The following is a 23,071-nucleotide window of genomic DNA, read 5'->3' as shown; positions in this document are numbered from 1 at the left end:
GCAGTATCGCAAGTACTAAACCAAGCAATATCACAAGTACTAAACCAAGCATTACTAAAAACCATATTTATTTACGTATCAGTTGGTCCTTGAGCATGTTCATCACTGCCCATTCATAAACAGGATATGGGCCTATGAGAAAGCCTGCTCATTAAAGCTTTACAACTAAACTCAGTTATTAAAATCTAGATCTTTTTGACGAAATATTCAAGCAATTGTTAGTGGAAAACTAAAACACCCTTTGCAAATCTAGTTCGCAGCTTATATCAGCGAGTCAAATACTTTAACAAATCGTTATCACAGTCCCTCCTAGAAGCTTCTTCTGTCAGCTTTTTCACATCAAGGGGTTGTCTTCTCTCATTAGGGTCATCACTACAAATTAATGGTTTTCCTCCTGGTATAGGATTGATGTGACCATTAGCTCATTAGCTCATGAAATTTGGCACAGGAGCCATTTTATTGGATGCCCTTATGTGAATTAAACTATCGACCTATAGACCATAAGCTGGCCTCCAAACCACTGAACCACGACTGCTTCCTGGAAAACTTCATCTTACTAAACTGAACAGCAATACCTCTTCAGTAAATTTGCAAATTCTGAATACCTTCAGATCATAAAGTATGAAAAGAATACTTAAGTTATCATACCAGCTCAGCAAAAATGGTTTCTTATCAAAGTAACAAAAGCTAGCATAAAGGCTGGACTGCTCTGCAAGATGCAAAACATAGCTGATGTAAAATAAAGAATAGGCATTAGCGTGTGATTTGTTATTGTAAATTCTTGCTAGATGAAAAAAACTGATAACTATTTGTATGTTATGATTTTACTGCTCTGTACTTTGAGATTCATCATAAATACATATAATTATATACATCAATGTAAATAATCTATAGATTATCATAGATAATCTATAGATTAATCATAGCTATAGATTAATCATAGATATAATCTTAACAAGGAGAATATCGTGCCAGTTTATTGTTATTATTAGTTGATATTTCCATAAGGAATAGTAATTACTAGTGGATGTAACTAAAGCCACCACTTCTAGTTATCAACCAGCTGGCAAACCAATTTTTTGCTGACTCCACCTTGCTATACTGTGCTTCTGTTTTTTTTCAGTTAAGTAAACTTTGTAGAAAAGTTAGTACTGTGCATAAAGCAAGAGACCTAGAAAGGACACGAGTATTAGCAGAATTGCAGAATGATCGACCACACATGCACAGGTATCCAAAGCCATCGTTCTCATCCTGACAGACATTATGAACCAGAGGTAAGTTGAATACAAGTTTATCCGTATTTGTACAAGTTCTCATGATCATCGGACCTTTTTCTACAAATAATCATAAAGTAGTTTGATTACAGGCGACTGAGCACGAATAGATTTTCAGTGTTATATGCTTAAGCGAGGAGCTATAGGAGCTGAGAACACTGAATAGATCGATTTAGAACTCTGCCAGGCCATGAAGGCCTGTTTATTTTGTTGGTAATTGCATTGCATAAGCACTGTCTTTGGTAAAGTTTTCACTGCTTCAGAGAAAACACTGGAGAAATGCATCAGTGCAAGTGTTGACACATGGAGCCAAAGCACTGCAAAAGATCAAAGGAGAGAGAGAGAGAGAGAGAGAAAGAAAGAGAAAGAGAGAGAGAGAGAGAGAGAGAGAGAGAGAGGGAGAGAGGGAGGGAGAAAGGGAGGGAGTGGGAGAGGGAGAGAGGGAGGGAGAAAGGGAGGGAGGGGGAGAAGGAGGGAGGGAGAAGAGAGGGAGGGAGAGAGGGAGGGAGACAGGGAGAGAGGGAGGGAGACAGGGAGAGAGGGAGGGAGAGAGGGAGGGAGAGAGAGAGGGAAAGGGAGACAGGGAGAGAGGGAGGGAGAAAGGGAGAGAGAGAGAGGGAGAGAGGGAGGGAGAGAGGGAGGGAAAAAGGGAGGGACAGAGGGAGGGAGAGAGGGAGGGAGAGAGAGGGAAAGAGAGAGGGAAAGAGAGAGGGAGAGAGGGAGGTAGAGAGTGAGAGAGGGAGGGAGAGAGAGAGAGAGAGGGAGAGAGGGAGGTAGAGAGGGAAAGAGGGAGGGAGAGAGAGAGGGGGAGAGGGAGAGAGTGAGAATGACTTTCCACTCATAATAGTACCATAAATGTTAATTATGTTACATTATTTCTCAAGCATAATACAAAAAATACTATAAAAATCTAACAAATACTCCAAGAGAAAGAATGTTTTTTTTTAAATGAGTACTTGACTGTTAAACAAAAAGGACAAGTTCTTTGAGATCAAGAAGAACTAAGCTAAATAAAGAGCTGTGCTGTTTATTTAGCTTAGTTAATAAATAGCGTACGATTCTAGCTGTGCTGTCCTAGCTATTTTAACAAGCATAACTGACAAGTAATGCTGACCTAGGATGCAATTCCTTCAGGCTGTGCATTTCGATTAGTCATAATTGCATAATGATTTCATTTAGTGGCAAATTACCACATCTAAAACATGAATGGCTGTTATTTTCTATCAAAGAGTGTTTCAACATAGCTTCATAATATACAGAATACATGTACATGTACTTGACTTATACAATAGTTTACCAGTCAATGTGAGTGAAAGACAGTGAGCTGAAAAAAATTCGGCTTTTTTCAAGTTTCTTAAAATGTACCCTTTCTTTCTGCACAACTCATTTTTTCAAAAAAAAGTTGCTTGAACAGAATCCTGTGGTTATTATATGAAAACCTAAAATTAGGTGAAAATGCTTTGTATGGAATACGATAATTTTATTTGGTATTTCCAGCTAATACATAGTTGTACTTTACCGATTCCCAGTCTTATATCAAAGCACAAAGGATGAATTGTTCATATCTGATTTAAATATCAAAAATTCATATCGCTGACTCTACAGATTCATTTAAGTGATCTTGTGCCTCTGCTCTACACCGGCCAGGGTTTCCAGAAGAAGGCTGGAGAAGGATATTAACAAAAATATATTTCCGATCATTGTAACTCCACTTACAGTGTGTGCCAGGAAGAACTCAGACAACCTAAATCGGTGTCCCAAAATGCATTGAGTGTAACAACAGGGCCTCAACAGGGCCTCACAACTTACCAGAATCTTTGTAAACTCTCTTCAAGCAAGCACCTTCCTGACACGAGACTTCTTTTATGGATGCAAACGTCTTTTTTGTCAATGAGAAGGGATCCGAGCAAGAGCTGTTTGTCTCTGACCCCAGGCATTCATAGCATGTTATTGTGCCTACATAACACCGGCAGCTATATCACTCCACAACAAAATTACAATTATGAGAAATAAGGCTATAGTTAACAGCTAACCAACTGACACAATTCTTTGTGATCTAATTTTGGTCTGTATATATATTGCCAGAACAAAATGCATCAGTTAGCTTGCCTCTAATGGAATACTTACAATGTAACAAATTGGAGATCAACAGTAGAATTTGTTCTGCCCTGCTACAGATCACCGAAGTAGGGAGTGATGGGCGTAAAAGTTAATACACTAAGTTTTACGGTGTGACATCAGAAATCAGTTTTCACTTTGACAAATAATGCTTCAAGTACGAGCACATTGAAATCATCTAAAATTATCACGCTTGCCAGTCCTGTGCATTGTGAGAGATTGTCATGAGTAATCAATATGATTATCCCATGAAGCGGTATGGCAACTGAGTAGTGCAGTAGTAATGTGCTTGCCATCGAATCTTACACCCCAGGTTCAATTCCCGTGTGATGTAATCTTTTTTCCTAATGCTCTTAGCATGGCTTCTGACAGATGTCTAGTAAAGGTTACAATAAAGATTGAGCAGAATGGTTTGGAGTGAAATCAAGCCTAGAGAAAGCTTTTGTTAAGGCTAGATAATTGACTAAAAGATAAATGGCTGATTGGCTTACAAAACAAACTTTTGAGTTGTTTTAGGCCATCTCTTTATGACTTAGAACACAACGTAGAATATGGCTTACAATACGACTTGCAATACGACTTACATTACATCTCACAATACGACTCACAATACGACTCACAATACGACCTACAATACGACCTACAATACGACCGACGATATGACTCCCGATACAACTTACAATACAAGTCACAATATGACTCACAATACAACTCACAATACGACTTACAATACGACTTACAATATGACTTACAATACAGCTTATAATACGACTTACAATGCGACTTACAATACAACTTACAATATGGCCTACAATACGATTTACAATACGACTCACAATACTACTTACAATACAACCTAAAATACTTACCAAGGCTTACAATATGACTTACAATGCAACTTACAAAATGACTTACAATATGACTTACAGTACAGTTTATAATACGACTTACAATGTGACTTACAACACGACTTACAATATGACTTACAATGCGACTTACAACACGACTTACAATACGAATTACAATGTGACTTACAATATGAATTACAATACGACTTACCATAAAACTTACAAAATGACTTACAATACGACCTACAATACGACTTACAGAATGACTTACGATACGACTGACAATATAAGAAGCACTATAAAACTGCATATTTGATCAAAAGTAGAATGTATAAATGACATTATCCAAAGATTCCATGTTCAATGTACTTAGATTATAATGTAAGTACTAGTAAATATTTTATAACAGTTCATTCTTCTAAAGAATCTGGTATTATTAAGGTATTGGCAAGCATTACAGAATTTGCATCCACAGCTTTTCGAATAATGTGTGTATTATAAAGAATGATTGTGAACAACTTCAATGTTGTTGAATAGACCTGCAAGACAAGAGAGTCCTAGTTCACCCATAATATGTTTAGTTATACCAGACTGTCATACCTTTCGTGAACTAAAGCAACAAGCTAATAGGTACCTTGAGCATTAGAGCAATTACTGCATGTATAATCTAAACCAGCCTTCGCTTATAATAATATTATCATTATGACAAGAGTTGATAGAGTGTGCTTAGTAGGCACCAATTACATGTTTCTAGTCTGCAGTTTTTTATATTATTCACAGGCAGGTTTTGTGGACCACCCTCACAGAGCAACTCTTAGTTTGTTATTCATATACTCAGCCTAAAACTCATGATTGTCATTCACAGGCTTCAGTTCCTCTGCCAGCTAACTCCTTCATAAGGCATGCATCTTGTTGAAATAATTTTTTCTAGGGCCAATATAGTTTTGGATTTTTGTTTTTATGGTATTGTGAGTTGTGCTTCCTATAGTAAGGTAAAGAAAGTCAGCCATCTTGTGTGTCTTTTTCTTCAACACTGCTCCTCGATGAGGAAGGTCGTAAACAAAATTTACTGATCACAAAACTGCACAATCTTAACACAACTATACAATCTCAAAACAACTACGCAATTTCAACACAACTATACAATCTCAACACAACTACGCAACCTTAACACATTTATACAATCTCAACACATCTATACAAATTCAACACAACTGCGCAATCTCAACACAACTATACAATCTCAAAACAACTACGCAATCTCAACACATTTATACAATCTCAAATCATCTACACAATCTTAACACAACTGCGCAATCTCAACACAACTTACCTCGAAAGAAGACATCCTGAGAAGAGACAAGCCTTATACAGGTGCCAATCATGGCTAAGAAGAGTCCATACTCCATCATAGAGTTATGCTACAATATATCTGGCTAGTACACAAGCCTGCTGTTAGTTGCAATAATAGCTTTCAAGGTTAAAGCTTCTAATCGCAAAATCAAACAAGCTGCCAGAGGACTATCCTATGTGTCAATACAATCATTTACTGTAACAGTTGCAAACTTGGCTCTCTTAGCTTCAGAACTAAGTCTTTACAAATATTCACATCAATGAATTTGTAATTTAACCGCAAGCTAACCGAGATTCAGAGAACAACTGGAATGACCGCTTGAAGACGTCATCGAGTTGCGAAGCTGAGTAACTAGCATGTGTCTGTCAACAGTATAATCTAAGATTTGTGGAAACGTGTGTATGAATAGCATGCTTGTGCCTATAAACTATGTGTTTCTATGGACTTTCTGATGCATTATGATCATACAAGTATTCCAAATTTCATGCAGGACTATCCCAGGGCTCAGCAACAATATTGTTAGGAGACACATGCAACCATACCGGGTACCTATGGTGATACACCCGAGAAGCAACAGCTTGTTGATGGTGATTATATACGTAATATACAAATATATTATATTTGCCTTGGCATATCAGAGTAATATATACAGAAAGTAATGTCACCAAGAGTTAATATGGCACCCAATATGGAGATCTTATAAGCTTTCAGTGACACTACTCACTCTGCACACTGTTCGTAACATAACATCGTCACATAACGTAATAATGTAATTCAGCTATGTAATTTGTAAAAATAACAAAGCATCAACCTTTATTAAAAGTTGGAAGTAAAATATAATACAATGACTAGTTTTTAAGGTAATTTTGAACAGCATATTTAACGGCATGTTTCTTGTGCAAACTTAGTTTATTTCTGAGCAAACTATGGAGAGAGTAATGATTTCGCAAGTACAAGCGCATCGTGTTGAGCCCATTTCAGCTCTTTCTATACAGTGCTCTCTTTTTATACAATCACTAGCTGTGCTACCCGCGGGTAATAAAAAGTCTGGACAGAAAATTGATTTATATTTAACATATAACAACATTAACCATTCTAACTTTCAAACTACATATCATAAGAGAAGTGTTTTGTGTAGTTGGAATAAATTAAGAGAAAAATGAAAACAACTGTAAAGATTTTAAAACTTTGTCAAACAACTGTAACTTTCAAGCTATTAGCCGGGCACATTGCCAATGGAAAATTGCAGTAAGCTGCTAGACTTCTAATGATGGTACTCCATGGTATTGCGTCAGCATTGTTGTCCAGCTGTAGTTATTCTAATAATAGCTATAGCCGGAATGCAGACAGACATACGACATACGGACATACTTTGAGAAATATATATATAAAATACAAAATATAAATATAGAAAATATCTACATATCTTATATATAAGATATGCAGATATCTTGTATATCTATATATCTTATATAAATATAAGATATATAGATATACAAGCAGAGCTAAGGCTGTATATTGTAAAATTCCAACTCTCTGGCATGCTTTCTTCTTATTGTATATGGCTTACTTAATACACTGTTTGATTCAATGGTTTACACTGCTCATCATAGATGTACTTTTCGACTGAATACAGTGTTATTGAATATTGATATATCAATAACACGAACTATACCCAGACATGCACACTTACGTACAAGTTACGGACTCCTCATGTAACGTTTGATAAATGCACGCAGCTTCAATAACCCCTGCCTCTAATTCTTCCAACTATGAGTATTAGTGAAAACAAACTTCTAGTGAATAACCTGATAAATCGTTTTCTCATTGAAATTTTTCAAAACGTCTGCTTAGCTTATGCCTAGAGTGTACCAAGACAAAACATGATTGCGAAACCAAAATACAGCTATCAATCAGCCTTACTAGCTACTTATTACTAAACATTTTCAAGTTTTGTACATTGAGACGCTTTCCACATATATACATTTATCTCTGTACTTGTGCATGTAGCTGAGTGTGAAACAGAACGATCACTTGTATACAAAAATATATCTTTTGCTAATCAAGAGCCTATACCTTTCTCCAGCAGAAGAATACAAGATGTGTCAGAGGTGGTACATATCACCAGTATCTATTTGGATATATGCAGCTGTACCATTGCCAAATCACACTTCGACCTCCATATCATTCACTTGGATATTTCTATGGTTAAAAATTGACACTCTTAAATTCGTCAATACCACTGTAGAGCATTTATGATATCACATTACCTTGTTAGTTGCAGTTTTTGACAGCTACAGCGAGAAATTAGAGCGGGCACAGCCTGCCTGTACAGCTCTCGATCAATGACAGAAGCCTAATTGCTGGAGCCTTGCTTATCAATCAGGCCTAGGGTGTCGAGTTAGATGAATATATATACTAACTTAATTTAGATGGAGAGCATATTAGCTTATACATGTACAGAAAATTATGAATGACTCAGCGTTGAAGGCAAGTTATGTGTAAAGTCAGAGAAGTGGGCTGATGTTCCTTTGGTGGTTATCTATTCTAAAGGGTTGAAAAGATTTATTTTTTATCTCGCGAGAGATTTAAACTGCATCGAGTTTCATAACATGATTGTTAATAACTTCAAGGAAAACCAATTTATATTTGTTTCCGGTATATTGTAGTTCATGCTGTGGACACCTAGACAGTACAGAATTAGTTTATAACCTGTTACAAGTTGATACAACAAAAGTGATGATCATAAGTAATACATACACCAAAGTGAGACGACCTTCCACAAGTACTCTCGAGTTGTCATCCGCATATGTCTAGTAGCATAAATATGCACATTTACTAGCTGATACAGTCCCTGATGAATAGATTAACCTTGCATATCAACGGGGTGAAAGGCGGCCATAATACATAAGATGGAAAAAAGCAGTTACAAAAAAGATGGAAGAGTTCCTAAACACCCGAAAAGGGGCGAGAAAGAGGGTTTCCCTCTACAGAAAGAGGTTGAGAGAAGATGACTTCAGCGCGGAAGAAGGTCGAAGCGAAGTAGGGTTTCAACAGTAAAGAAGAGGGTGAGAGAGAATCTCTATACTAGCAGATGGTGTGAGAAGAGGATAGGAGACGAAGACCTCTATAATACATGAATAAGGAGGGAAAAAGTTGCAGCAAGTAAAAAGAGTGAGATAAAGTTTAGCTAGCCAACAGTATATCTTTATTAGTATCAACAGACTAGAAACAAGTAAGCTATAAAACTCGGTAGATAAATAATAATAATCAAAAACAATTTATTGCATTATTAACCAGCATGAGATATTTTAGTAACTAAAGACAAACTTAGCAGCTCGGCCAAAACACTTGTATAATAATATAAAATAAGTATTTCTAAGACTGGTGATTACTATTTAAAAATACGTAAAAATGTGTAACTTTTTATTAATTTATCTGATGTCAATAAATAGCAGTCAGTCAGAAGTCACCTTTAGTTCTATATATAGCAAACTATTATCAATATAGTATAACGTATGATAACCGATTTTTCTGAATTGAAAGTACCTCTACACAGAGCATTAGAAGTCACAGTAAAGCAGCTTGATTAATAAAAGAATTTGACAAGGCTTGAGGACATTCTCCATGTCTACTTATCATATATTCAGTCTCGACCTTTAAATTAGTGCAACGGTATTCATGTCACGGTCAGCAGTGGCTAAAATATGTTTGCTTTAGCAATATGTACTCCCGCACCGTTCTATGCATCCAACAACCATATGGCACTGAGCAGCAGTAATAGTGAGATATGCATGTCATGCTCCACCTGCAGGATCTGCGCCACGCAAGGGGTATTCTGTCTAAATGAAGTCTTCCAACTTATAAAGCAAAATAGAAAAAATATACATTTGCATAATGAAACTTTGAAAATAGAATTTTGAGGTGCTGTAAAAAATACATTGACTTTATAAAGGAACTCTTATGACTTGTGAACATGGCTTCCAGCCACAGGGCCAAGGCTTGTTCTTCAAATATCTGCTGGTATTCACCGTTCAAACATAGAATTACTCCAATATCTGCAGGCCTTCACCATTCAAATATAGAATTACTCCAACATCTGCTGGTCTTCACCATTCAAATATAGAATTACTCCAACGTCTGCTGATCTTCACCATTCAAACGTAGAACTACTCCAATATCTGCTGGTCTTCACCATTCAAACATAGAATTACTCCAATATCTGCTAGTTTTCACCATTCAAACATAGAACTACTCTAATATCTGCTGGTCTTCACCATTCAAACATAGAATTACTCCAATATCTGCAGGTCTTCACCATTCAAATATAGAACTACTCCAATATCTGCTGGTCTTCACCATTCAAACATAGAATTACTCCAATATCTGCTGGTCTTCACCATTCCAACATAGAATTACTCCAATATCTGCTGGTTTTCACCATTCAAACATAGAATTACTCCAATATCTGCAGGCCTTCACCATTCAAATATAGAACTACTCCAATATCTGCTGGTCTTCACCATTCAAACATAGAATTACTCCAATGTCTGCTGGTCTTCACCATTCAAACATAGAATTACTCCAATGTCTGCTGGTCTTTACCATTTAAACAGAATTACTCAAACGTAAAATTACTCAAACAGAATTACTCGAACAGAGCATTACTCCAATGCAAGAATGTTCAAGTGAGGTTACTAAAGCTCAAGCGATCCGCTGTTGCACATAAAAGAGACCTGAGGCTATGTGGTAACGAGAGGGCGTACCACTGCTAATGATTCATAAGAGTCTCGTACCCCTGATGTACATGATTCTCTGAAATGCTGGGCTCATATTTTTCTGTCTCTGTCGTTGCTCCACTCTCCGTATCAGAGCCTTTATTGACGAGCACTGAACAAAAAACAACCAACTTGCTAAGTAGGAAGAAATACAAAGAGAAGTGAGGTGACAAAGATATATACAACAGATATTTATAGCAAAGCAACATGGAGCAACGTAATACAGCAAAGTATAATGTTAGAATACAGTAAAACCTCTAACTGAACGCCATGGCGCTCTATTTTTCAACCCTTCCTCTATAATGACGGTCAATTGGAGGCGAGGTTCAAATAGAGGCTGGCGATCTATTTTTCAAATGGCTCATCAGAACTTTCAGAAGATACATCTAGCCATATTACGGGCAAAGCGAATGTCGCCTATAATTTGCTCGCTTTTTTTCGGTGAAGCGTTATTAAACCTTTTGAATGCAATAAATCTGCTGATTTACCTCCAACTTGTCAAAGATCTCTTAATAAATAAGCATTAAGAAACCGAAAAATATCTCTACCAGTTGATATCTATTGCTTGCAATTGACCTGCATTGATATTATAGCCTACGTTATTTGCTATTTGTTGACATTTTCAATTTTTGTCATTCTAAATTTGAAGACATACTTTTATTTTATATCTATATTTAACAATGTTGCATAAAGGCTCATTCTAATCATTGATATGTTTGCTACAGTTTACAGCCAAAACTAGCTTTTCATGTGCAATATAAGTGGAGTTATGAGCATCGATCCATTATAAGCCGTAGATAGTCGCAAAGATGCTACTAAATAACATGCTATAAATCTGCACATTTATGTAAGTTATATAATGATAATTTATCAAATGATACAAATATATATTCATGAACAAGTGACATAAACGAACCATACTTATATTTCATGAAGAAACAAAAATTAACGTTTTTAAAACCAAAATATTTCCATCGTTTGCTCGAATAGAGCTGCGTTCTGATTGTTGCTTTCGATGGAACGAACCCTAGGGCTGATACTCTGAAAGAAACACCCACCTGGATAGGCCCAGACTAGGATATTGTACCCCCAATCACCTGGTTGGTCAATTTGAATTTGGATATTGTACCCCCAATCACCTGGTTGGTCAATTTGAATTTGGATATTGTACCCCAAATCACCTGGTTGGTCAATTTGAATTTAGATATTGTACCCCCAATCACCTGGTTGGTCAATTTGAAATACACCCCCTAAACACTGGGAGTCCCCTAGAGGGCACCCAGGTTCCACGCCCTGCTAAACATCTAATATGATTCATGCATTAATAAAGCAGAAACAAGCTACAAACAAAATTTCCAATTTCATTTAAATACGTATTTATTTCGGATTTTTTGTTTGTTTAGTACAGTATTGCAAAAACGATCGTTTTTCTTCTGCAAACGGATTATTTTTTGTTGTTAACAGAGACCAATATATTTTAGTTTACTATTGTTAAAAAAATTAAACAAAAAAAGGCAATTAGCTAACCATAAATCTATTTATAAAAACCGTTCGTGTGGCGACATAATAGTCGCTCTGCCCACTAACGTCAGTATCGCAAAACGGCAAAATGTCGGTATGCCTGCAAAAGGGTTAATAAAACTTATTCCAAACATCAACCATCAGAATATCATTTTAATTTACAAAGAAAAACAATGAATATCAATGAAATAAATATATCATTCACTCTGAGTATATTGCTAAAGGGTTGCTAAGATAATGCAGTGTCGACTGTCTCTTTTACCTTCCTTTCACGTCAGCAGGCAAGCAGTAGCAATCTGCATTAAAATGAAGACTGGATTTTCGGTGCAATTTCTGGTATCACTGATCACTGGTATCACTGGTATTTCTGGCTGAATAAAACCTTAATGAGCATGGGCCCTTTTTACTGGCTTGGTTGTGGAAACCCCCCTAAAGTAGCAAATTCACTGACAGTGCCTTATGGTCTAAAACCCCCCTAAAACGTGATTTTGGGCCGAACCTAATGGGCCTTTCAGGGGGAGTATCAGCCCTGGGGAACGAACATCTTCTAGTTTTCTAATACCTTCCACAATGTCTTCTGGCCTCAACTCTTCTTCTGCACTGCTGAACTAGTTGATATTAGCTCCCATACAATTTTTTGGTAGAGCACAACTTTTACGCGCTGTATTTAGCACAAATTCAACGCGTAAAAGTTTGCTCTCTAAATGTAATCTTACGCCCAAAACTAGCTAACCATTTTTATATGCATTATATTTTCGAAGTATATTAAGACCGCGTTAAACAGTGAACTACTATTAGCTTGAGACAATTAGTAATTATTTCTATGGTGTTGCTTTCAAATGTCATCTACCATCGTAAATTTAAACCGTTTTTTATATATGTAAGCTACTTCAAAGAAGAAAGACCGCGTTAAACAACTACTAATTAGCCTGAGACAGATATTAATTATCTCTATGGTGTTGGTTTCAAAGTTCATCTACCAAAGTAAAATGAAACCGTTTTCTTTATATAGGTACATGTATTTCGGAGTCTCAAGACCGCGTTAACAAGGAACTACTATTAGCCTGAGACCGTTAATGATTATTTCTGTTGTGTTGCTTTCAAAGAAAATAAGCGAAAAGCTTTGGAGTTGGACAATGAGAGAATTAATATAAACGATTCTATATTAATAAGATTTTGTAGACACGTTTCTACTGATGACTTGACATTATGGGTTCATAAAGATCAAAGATAGTCAAAGTGGCGGTCAAATGGAGGTGGCGTTCAAATAGAGGGTGGCGCGCTATTTTTCAACCTTTCTTTCATAGTGGCGGTCAAATAGAGGTTGTGGTCAAATAGAGGTGGCATTCAATTAGAGGTTTTATGGTACATCCTGATCGTAGTGATGGACAAGCACATGGAGGGCTGGTGGTTCCAGCAGCTCAAATATACTTACAGCTATTTAAGGATCCTTCTCGAAGCTGCTTTTTGGTCACATCACAGTCCTTGTGAGCAATAAATAGACTCTTCAGTTCCACTATTTCCATTTTTAGTTTCGCATTCTCTGACTGCAGCATGCATATTATAATGTGAGATACGATTGCTTGGAACCATTAGCGGATAACTTTCAGAGAAGATTTAAGCCAATCAGATTGCAGCAAACAATTACAAGCTGCTCAAGTCAATATTAACCAAAAGAACTTGTGATCGTGAAGTTCCTATAGTGATTCCCAGATACAAAGATGTAAAGTTCTAATTATTTTTATTCATAGGATCTAAAAAATTACCACGATATATGGGAGACAACTTCAACAATTTCAACTTAGGCATTAGGTTACACATACATGTAGTACATCCCAGCATGTGCAAACTTACTCACGCAATCATAGTCAGAAGCATAGCGTGTTTATAATTAAGTATTAAAGTATTTGTTAAATCTAAAGTTAAACCTCAGCACATGGTGTCAATTCATTCTAAAATACCTACGACATTGTATGTTAGAGCAAACAATTTCATGAAAAGACAGAATTTTCAGTCCAAAATCCTAACTGTACATGCTGCAAGTAATAGCACAAAGCATCGATACAAATGTATTGTATAAATTTACATAAAAGACTAGATACAAAAGCTAAATCACATGTGAAAAAGTAAATTAATAAAGTGATAATCAGTAATAAAAGCTTTTTATTGTTACGTTACCTTAGAATGGAGGTGTAGGTTTGGCAATGAATAGAGGTATGTGTAGTGGAGAGGGTGGTAGAGGTATGTGTAGTAGCAAGGGTGGTAGAGGTAAGTGTAGTAGTGAGGATGGTAGAGGTAAGTGTAGTGGAGAGGGTGGTAGAGGTATGTGTAGTGGAGAAGGTAGTAAAGGTTAGTGTAGTGGAGAGGGTGGTAGAGGTTAGTGTAATAGAGAAGGTGGTAGAGGTATGTGTAGTAGAGAAGGTGGTAGAGGTATGTGTAGTAGAGAAGGTGGTAGAGGTATGTGTAGTGGAGAGGGTGGTAGAGGTATGTGTAGTAGAGAGGGTGGTAGAGATATGTGGCACAACTTAGTCTAACTTAGAATAGGTGAAGTCCTACCTAGTTTGATTTTAGTATTTCACCTGCTTCCACAAGTTTACTAATGAATCGGCAATGTTTTGTGACAATTTAGATGCTGGTGAAAATTATTCTATATGTGGAGCTCAATATTGGCTCAAATTTTACATTGATGTTGGAAAATTCATATATTAGATAAATAGACATCAACTTTATCTACATCGGTTACATCTACAACTTTATCATCGGTTAATGCTGTTTACAGCAAACTTGAGACAAACAAAAAAATAGTAAAGTAAATTATTTGTAAAAGAAAAGCTCATTTTGGGTAACATTGTTCTATAATATGAATTGGCAAGGTGGTTGTGTCTGGTACAAGATCTAGGGGATTTTTGGAGAAAGTTGGAATGCAATGAATGGTCAGGCAGATTGGAAATATGATTGAGTATTTTAAACAGCAAATAGTTAAAAACACATTTAGGTTTTCAGCATTAAGGGCATTTTGGGTAGTAACTGTTCATATCAGGTAGCATAACCTGGCAAAATAATTTTTGAAACCGTTCTAATTTTTTGTTGAAATTTGATAGTACACACTGGTTCCCTATTGCTCAAGTAGTAGTAATGAAAGAACACAGACATACTAGATATAGTACCTGTAACTGTGTGTTTAGAAGACTGGAAGCCTTTAATTTATCCTCGAGTGTCTGAATAAAAAATTTCTTCTTCTTTCGACACCTCCGTGCTGCATCCCTGTAATAAAGGGCAAATTGACAAAACTAACCTAAATACCACACGTTCTCCTAAAACTGCTAAATAATATGTCTAGAGATAATCTTATTGGATTTCCCCATAGTACAGTAAACGCTCCTACAATGTAAATGATGCGTTCCGAAAATGTTCGTGTTATATGGATTTTACATTATACGAAGCATAAAATACATGTAAGCAGCCTAATCCACTCCAAGATTTTCCCAAACTCACCCTTCTGACGCTTAAAAATGGAAAAAACTAAAATTAACTTTTTAATTTATAAATTTCACAGTAACTGTGGTACTATTAGTTTGTATAGGCAACCTTTCTTTTTTTTATCACTTTCACTTGGTTACGGCTCATATTTACGATAATTTTATGTTACGTCAAGATGAGCGCACACCTCTAATGTCAATTTAAAGCTAGTTTTTTTCATTTTTTTTTCCACAGCAAGATCTACACTGTAAAGAAAAAAATATTGCCCAGGCAAAAAATAAAGACAAATAAATAGTCTTTATTATAAAAAGCGCTGTGCCTGTCTATCCGTCCAAAATTGAGGTTAGGATAAAACATTTGTTTTTCTCTCTTGAGCGCATCAAAAAAGAAAACAATATTTTTACGGCCCACTATCAAACTCTTATTATTCAAAAAGAATTTGAGAACATGCACCAATTTGACACTTTACGCTATACATCGAATTTCTAACATGATACGAAGGAAAAACTTTACATTATGATTTGATGTCATAGTAGGTTTACCTTGCCTTGTAGGAGCCTCTACTGAATTTACAGTATACCAAAACTACTACAACAACTCTGCAAAGCCCTGCAACAGTTCATAAATGCCCAAAACAAACGCCATGTTTGAAGCCAACTAAATAAAAGGTTGTCAGCGCGCACGCAAAGACATACGAATGTGAACCTGTTTCGCTGAAGAGTTTTTCTTTTCTTTCCTTCTTCATCTAACTCATCATCTGATCGACTGAGAGATCTTTTTTGTATAGCACTTGCATCGCTTGAGTGTCGACTGAAAAGCAAAAAGACTACACATATTTCCTCACGACACAAATTAGAGCAGACCTAGTTAACCCATAATGGCTGCGCTTACCTCCCAAAGCAATGTACAGTGATTAAAACATTAGATCCATAATAAATTTCAACAAACCTTTTTCAATTTAAACTGAAAATACCTAACTTGAGAATATAGCTGTGAGACAATGGAGCGCTGAAAGTATGTATTGACAAAAGCTAAAATAAACTCAATAGAAACTCACTGAACTCAAAGACCGTTAGTCAACCAGCACATACATAAATGTATACATGAAACTGTATAAAATGAAAATGTGAACTTTGTGAGTGTTGTGATTGAGACTGATATGGGCTGTACTCGGCTGCAGCACACACCAAGAGAAGACAACTGAGTGTCAATAATGACTCAGCTTGACTCAGTACGAACTAGCAGAGTGTGTAGACACGTTTGATAATGTTTATAATATCAGCTCAACGCAACTGTACTCCATACTTATCTACTGTACTTATCTTTAACATATTTATTGTGTACAAAACATATCCATAAAAAATGAGTTTTGGAAATACCGAACGAATCGATTTGCCATGAAAAGGTTATGAGGTAAGTAAAGATAAAACTAGAAATAAATACAGTATAGTAACGAAGATACTGGAAAGGGCGGGTAGATCAGGAGAATGTTTCCTTCCCTAAACAACTGATTACAGGCACAATCCTTCAGCTTCTAATGTCTTTATCTATCTAGTAAAAAACTTGCTGTGAGCTGAAGATATCTAAATATAACAGGAAATTAAACGAGTGAACAACGAAAACCAACCTTCTAACTGCGAACTCGCCATCAGATAAATGGCTCTGAGTATCTGCTAGCGGTGCTGCCAGGTGCTGCTTGGTGAGAGCCTGCTTCAGTTTCTAGACATATAACAGGATGAAATGGTGAGCATCAGTAGATGATTATACAGTTTCTAGACATATAACAGAATGAAATAACAGCAATAAGATTGAATGTGCTGAAAAGATAATGCTCTCTGACGAAAACAAACATTTAGTTAGTGAGTTACAACCAAATTAGCAGAAAACCTAGCGATGTCCAGAATTTTTTCATTTTCATACAGATAGCCCGCAGCATGTGTGTAGATTTTCAATGCAAATTGGTACACTGGTTCCATGACCACAATCCATGAACACTTTTATTCATGACAATTTTCTTAATGCATGAGATATTATCCGCAATGCATTCTGGAGTTTCCAATCAGGTGGGTGTTTAACAGGCTGGTTCTCAGGGACCAGATGAAGTTTTGAAACAAAAGATTTTAGTGAACTGGCAGAAGGCACGGAGCATATGCGTGTTGAATTTGGACAGAATTAGCCAAAAAATGTGGAAATGCATAGCGTTTGTGCAGACTAACAGACAGAAAGACGCAAGCATACACGCGCGCACACTTAAGCACATGCACACAGTGACAAGATAGGATTTATTAATATCGATTAAAGATTTCAAAACAAACCATTTTAGCAAGGGTGAGAGAAGACTGAGGACTGTCAGCCAAGACAGCTGCTGGTGCCACAGCAGTTTCCAGAGTTGGATCGGCACCCATCACAAACTGACTCCCATTGGCCATTCCACTAGCGGGAGTCGTAGAAAGCTTAACCGGTAAAGCTTTATTGTTAGATTGAGCGAATACACCGGCGGCGGGCACGAGGTATGCCTCACCCGACTTGTTCACATGTAGCATGACTAGACTTTGTCCGGAGGACGTCTGTACTACCGATGACACAGACGACAGATTTTGAGCTGTTGATGAAGTTTTTGTGATAAGAGAGTTTGCTAAAAGTGAAGTTGGAGCAAGCCTCGTTTGAAGGACTTGCGAAGGCTTAGACGTAGAACTTATGCTGTTGTTCTCGGCCAGAGTAGGAGCTGAAGTTGAATCACTGGAATTCTGGAAAGTTGGTGTCAGGGAGGGATCAGCGCTAAGGAGGGGCGACTGCGAATGTCCTGCGCTAGATATTGTCGCATCGCTAAAAATGAAAAATGATTGACTACAAATCAGTCTTACCTAAATTTTGCAAAAGCACTATTTAACAGTGATATTATTTCAGATGAGGCAATCGCAAAGACAAACAGTTAAGCGATGAAAATTCATGCATATTATAGAAATCTTCTCAATGTTGTGCGCTTAATTTAATTGTGCCCCCCAAAGCACTGCAGCTAAAAATATGACAAATGAAAGGTTAGCGGAAAGCAAGAAATGCCAAAGAAGTTACTTGGAACAAATGCATATGGAATAAAATAACAATAGTTCATCTTGATGACAACGTAACGAGGTGACCCATCTTCTTCTCTATTCAGTTAGAGTCCAACAGCTTTTAGGTCGTGTCAGATTAAGGAGCACCCTTGGCAGTACAAAAGCAGGTGTATTATGGAAACGTACCATTGATAAAAGAATACCTTCGTCCCACATACCATGCTACAAGTTTGGTTAGGGTAAGTTACACTGCCAGAAATTTGCTGGCAAGCACTTACGCTGGTTGACAAGATGCACAAATCCATACTAGACAGCGTGTTCACTGTTCTGAAGCATGCCGCAGCAATGAAACCAAATTATAAAAACTCTCTCTGTGTGCGTAAAAAAATAGAGGCTGCTTTATGTCTAGGCTTAATACGAGACATAATCTATGATGTGATCTAGAGTGAGACAAACTTACAAGCGAGGTATTACACTAAGCTGCTTTTACGAGATGTTTATAATACCTGATTAGTGGAGAACAGAGAGAAGTAAGGTTTCCTGTTAAGTGTAATAGAAAGAAAGACATGTTTACCTGCCAGGTGTGATACAGAGTGAGCTGGAGTCTTTTGATGTACAATCTGGTTCTGATTCTGAAGATGTTCTATGTTTACGGTGCGGCAGACCGAGGACTAATTTCGTATGAGAGGGGGTAGTAGGAGTGTCTATGCTAACCCTCTGCAGCAAAGAAATAGACGAGCCGCGGTCCAATGAAGGTGTGTCCAGATTATCATTACTAATCTGTGAGTTCAGTCGTGCAATGTCAGGCGTGAGGAAGACTGGGCGAAATTTCATAAAGTTTGGGGTATCCTTACCGGCCGTCGGAGTGTTTATCATACCAAGAAGACTAGCACTGTCAGGGAGAATCGGAATGGCTGGACTATCATTTCCATCGGTTTCACTGCCAATAAGAACCTTCAAAAGCGCAAATTCAAACAAACATACAAGAATGATCAAACGGAGAAAATATTAATTTGAGAGATATTCATACTACCCGAGTTCTACTATCAAACCAGGGTAATGTTAATACTTTAAAAATACATAAAAATACTCATGTGTATCGCAACAGTCAAATAACTAAGTTTAGTGACTATGTAAAGCTCAAGTGGAAAAGCATCTCAGCGGCCATTTTGATTGATGCTCAGTTGATGAAGATAGGATTTGTAATACAAACTAATGTTCATGTTCATGTAACTAATGTTCCCACATCTGACTAAGCAGAAGTTCACGATAATCCTCAACTTAATCTTATGTTAACAATTATTAACTTAGGGTGTCACTCGTGATGACAATTACATTTCAGAGCAATAAAATGCATCTCCTGCAGAATGTGTACGTCAAATAAAGCCAATACACAAAACTTACTACACTAAACCTTTATTTAAACAAATGTTAATAAGTCTGAAAATCCACACGGTCACACTTCAGCAAGATAAGCTAAATTAAGCAATCGCTACAGCAAACAATTGTCCATAATGTTTACATAGGAATCCGCAGATAACATATCCCTACATAAAATCAAGGCAAAATATCAAACGACTATGAGCTATCCACATGTTGACTTTAGCAAATACGCAGTAACACAATTCCATAGGTGACTAGGTCGATAGATTTTACTTTTCATTCGTAAGTAAAACTGTAACTATAATCAGATTCAACTTATTTGTTGAGACAAGCTGTACTCGTTAAGACCAACTTCTAGTATCCCATCTTGCAGACAAAATGAGAATAAACTTTTAAACAAACTAACATGAAAGAACCGATCAACGAAATAACTAAAACAAAATTACCAACTTACAGCAGGGTCTGTTACAGCTTTCCTAAATGATTCGTCAAAGGGATTCTTTGACGTGAGAGGTAAGTCTTGGAACAGTCCTAAATTTTCACAATCTCGAAGAAATGTGGTTGGAGTCGGTGTTTGATCTAAAAGAAATAATTGTAACAGACTCAGCATAAAAACTGTATTACAGTCCAACAAACAATGCATAACTATAGGGAGTCAGCGATGGTACATAAACATACCGGTGAAAAGACTTGCTGTGACACTCTCAAGGTTGAGGTCATGCTTCTGCATATGACAAGAAAGTCTGTCTTCGGTAATAAATTTCTGCAATGAAATGCAAATTTTCTACTTTCTATTTTATAAGCTTAGCAAATATCATTTGTCGATGATGCTTTGATAAATGAAAATTATACATGCTTTGATATATGCTTTTAAAAAATATATGAAAAAACAACAAAAGTTAGGGCAAGCAAACCTGATTGCATCCAGCAAAGGAGCAAGCAAACGGTTTATCATTGTTGGCCATGACAACAATGTGAAAAAATGTCCACCATCAGGTTCTTCTACATCCTTATTTAGCACCTTTCTTATTTATTTAGAAGTGCCAACCCACCTAAAAATATTTTAAGAACATGAGAATGTGCAAAAAACTAAAAAAAAAATTGGTTTTTTAAAAGATGTGCATAGAAAACAGACTTGAGAATACTCAAAAAATATTTAAAAACAACTAAATTAAGGCCATAGCTACATGTTTTGAAAAAATTGATCTGGAACATATATATGTATACATATATACTGATGAAGAAGGTTGCAGTTCACTAGAAGAGAGTGCTCAATATTAAAATAGAGCATTTATATAAAATATATTAAGAACTGAAAACTTTAAAAACTGTTTACTACTTAAAGTTTCATGGTTGTTACCATTCATCGAGTGAAACTGAAATGATCCAAAGCTCATGTGACTGGATGTAAAAACACATCAAGTAGCCTAAAGATTAAAGCCAACTATATATAATACTTTAATTTGTTCATGTCACAGCATTGCAAATCAAGTGCTTATTAGAATGCCTGCACTTTGACACAAGCTCGTTTCGTGAGTTTAATCTTGCCAGCTCCCCTTTTTATACAGCTCTGATTGACTCAATTATTGAGCACTTTACTATACAGTGTAAACTACATATACTAAATATATATTTTATATATACATGTACATATATATATGTAGTTTACACTGTGTAGTTAAGTGCTCAATAATTGAGGAGTCAATCAGAGCTGTGTATAAAGTTTATTAAAATCTACAGGTTAAAATCATTACTACTAATAGTTTCATGCAATTACATTGCAATCTTCAGGTAAAATGACTAAAATGTATAATGTACAAGCCATAAAATTATTTTATAAAACTGATGGCTTAGTACTTTTATCTGATATAATTATAGTATACAGCAAAGATGTTGTCAAATTACGTTATTGAGCTAATCAGGTGTTTTTTAGCGTGTTGGCATGTGGATATCAGCTCGCTTCTAACGTTAAAGCGGGCTAGCTTAGGTTCGAATATGATGAAGTACTTTTCCTATAGACATAACTGGCAAGATTTTGTTGATGTGTTGTATGATGCCGCTCTTTTGATGATCTTCCAGGTTATGTTGTAGTGAATGTTTTTGTTTTTCAAGCCGATATATTTTTACTCAATTTTGTTTGTAGTCGATTGGCAGGATATAAATTTAAATGATGTTTTGTGGTTGGGTAATCTCATTTTAAAAGTTGTTTCAGTGAGGCCTACATACATGTGTTTCTTACACATTGCGTTCCTCAGACTCGACAGTTGCCTGATATACTATGCAGTTTGAAAGGCATTCTGCATTTAGATGGCACTTATTCTGCACTTATAGCGGCTGCTAAATATGTAGTTGATGTTTGAGGTACAGCTATAATTTTACTTTACAGAGTTTTTGTTGAAGGTTCTGTATAATTTGAGTTCTAGTGGAAATTCACTCTGCAGGATTTTGGAAAATTGTTGAATGATCTTGCTGGTAACAGCATGGTTGTATGGGGGGTGTACTATATTGTTAGACAGTTCCTATTTCTGTGTTGGTTGTCTTTCTTGTTGGAGTTGTTACTCTTGTAGTGTAGAGAAAAGTTGGTGGCGTTCAAGTAAAGGTGGCGTTCAAATAGAGGTTTTAATGTACATAAATTATGGACTAAGTTCTATGCTGATGTATACAAGCAATATGCATATATTTTCATTACTAACCGCTTATCATTTATGATTAATTTTATTATTAATCATAAATGATAAACGGCTAGTAATTAATATAATCATTTTATGGTAAATCAATTAAATGGTTATTAATTGTGAATTAATATTCACAAATATAGCTTGCTGTTTAAAATCACTAAAGCCAGTTTCACCGCCAGTAATTTTTGATGTCTCACTAAATGGTAGACAGCAAACAATCAAATTTGAGCCAACAGGCTAGAAAGGCTAGATAACATGTTCGTAAGACTCGGATTAAGTTTACTATCTACCTTTAATTAAGAATATGAATCTTGACTAAACCTCCCATCTGTTTTTAAGGTCTTAACACCAAAAAATACTAAAATAAATGGAAGCTACTAAACCTATACTGAGTCAGACATACCACAAGACATACCACAGCTTTATCTCAAGTGCATGATGTGACATTTTATGAAACGTTAAGATAGCAAAATACGGAATGATGGTAATATACAGTAACGTTATTTAGATTAGAAATTGGTCACCTGTAGGCACCAAATTGAATACTTCATCAAACCGTTTTCAACGTAGGGTACGAAATGATG

The 23,071-nt window shown here is 36.2% G+C and overlaps 2 protein-coding genes across 3 annotated transcripts; both read right to left on the bottom strand.

Annotated features, from left to right (window-relative positions):
- Positions 1-317: 317 nt before the first annotated feature.
- LOC137391595 (uncharacterized) lies at positions 318-7,936 on the bottom strand. The gene is made up of 4 exons (XM_068078110.1): positions 7,865-7,936; positions 5,574-5,661; positions 3,084-3,230; positions 318-1,334 (listed from the first exon to the last, which is right to left on the bottom strand). The coding sequence occupies exons 2-4, from the start codon at positions 5,650-5,652 to the stop codon at positions 1,120-1,122; spliced, it is 441 nt and encodes a 146-aa protein (XP_067934211.1). The 5' UTR covers positions 5,653-5,661; positions 7,865-7,936; the 3' UTR covers positions 318-1,119.
- Positions 7,937-8,779: 843 nt separating this feature from the next.
- Positions 8,780-23,070, bottom strand: LOC137390178 (cyclic AMP-dependent transcription factor ATF-2-like). 2 transcript variants are annotated; one of them, XM_068076463.1, is made up of 11 exons: positions 23,012-23,070; positions 20,724-20,861; positions 20,488-20,572; positions 20,256-20,388; positions 19,001-19,366; positions 17,689-18,199; positions 17,001-17,092; positions 16,079-16,183; positions 15,061-15,157; positions 13,329-13,440; positions 8,780-10,484 (listed from the first exon to the last, which is right to left on the bottom strand). In XM_068076463.1, the coding sequence occupies exons 2-11, from the start codon at positions 20,772-20,774 to the stop codon at positions 10,366-10,368; spliced, it is 1,671 nt and encodes a 556-aa protein (XP_067932564.1). In that variant the 5' UTR covers positions 20,775-20,861; positions 23,012-23,070; the 3' UTR covers positions 8,780-10,365. The 2 variants fall into 2 exon arrangements, with proteins under 2 accessions (XP_067932564.1, XP_067932563.1); XM_068076462.1 differs by having other exon boundaries at positions 19,001-19,380; positions 20,264-20,388.
- Between the last annotated feature and the right edge of the window lies 1 nt (position 23,071).

Source organism: Watersipora subatra, chromosome 3, assembly GCF_963576615.1.
Source record: "Watersipora subatra chromosome 3, tzWatSuba1.1, whole genome shotgun sequence".
Lineage (NCBI taxonomy): Eukaryota > Metazoa > Bryozoa > Gymnolaemata > Cheilostomatida > Watersiporidae > Watersipora > Watersipora subatra.
Note: the sequence above shows the minus strand (reverse complement) of the source record. Positions and strands in the feature narration are given on the sequence as shown.

What these genes read in the sequence shown, in the direction of transcription:
- LOC137390178 (XM_068076462.1), bottom strand. Translation starts at nt 20,774, where the DNA reads ATGGCCAACAATGATAAACCGTTTGCTTGCTCCTTTGCTGGATGCAAT. An exon ending in CACAGCAAGTCTTTTCACCG is followed by an intron (nt 20,389 to 20,487) that starts GTATGTTTATGT and finishes TATTTCTTTTAG; the next exon opens with ATCAAACACCGACTCCAACC. An exon ending in TTCTAAACACACAGTTACAG is followed by an intron (nt 13,441 to 15,060) that starts GTACTATATCTA and finishes TGCATGCTGCAG; the next exon opens with TCAGAGAATGCGAAACTAAA.
- LOC137391595 (XM_068078110.1), bottom strand. Translation starts at nt 5,652, where the DNA reads ATGATGGAGTATGGACTCTTCTTAGCCATGATTGGCACCTGTATAAGG. An exon ending in TCAGGATGTCTTCTTTCGAG is followed by an intron (nt 3,231 to 5,573) that starts GTAAGTTGTGTT and finishes GGTGTTATGTAG; the next exon opens with GCACAATAACATGCTATGAA. An exon ending in GAGAGTTTACAAAGATTCTG is followed by an intron (nt 1,335 to 3,083) that starts GTAAGTTGTGAG and finishes GATTATTTGTAG; the next exon opens with AAAAAGGTCCGATGATCATG.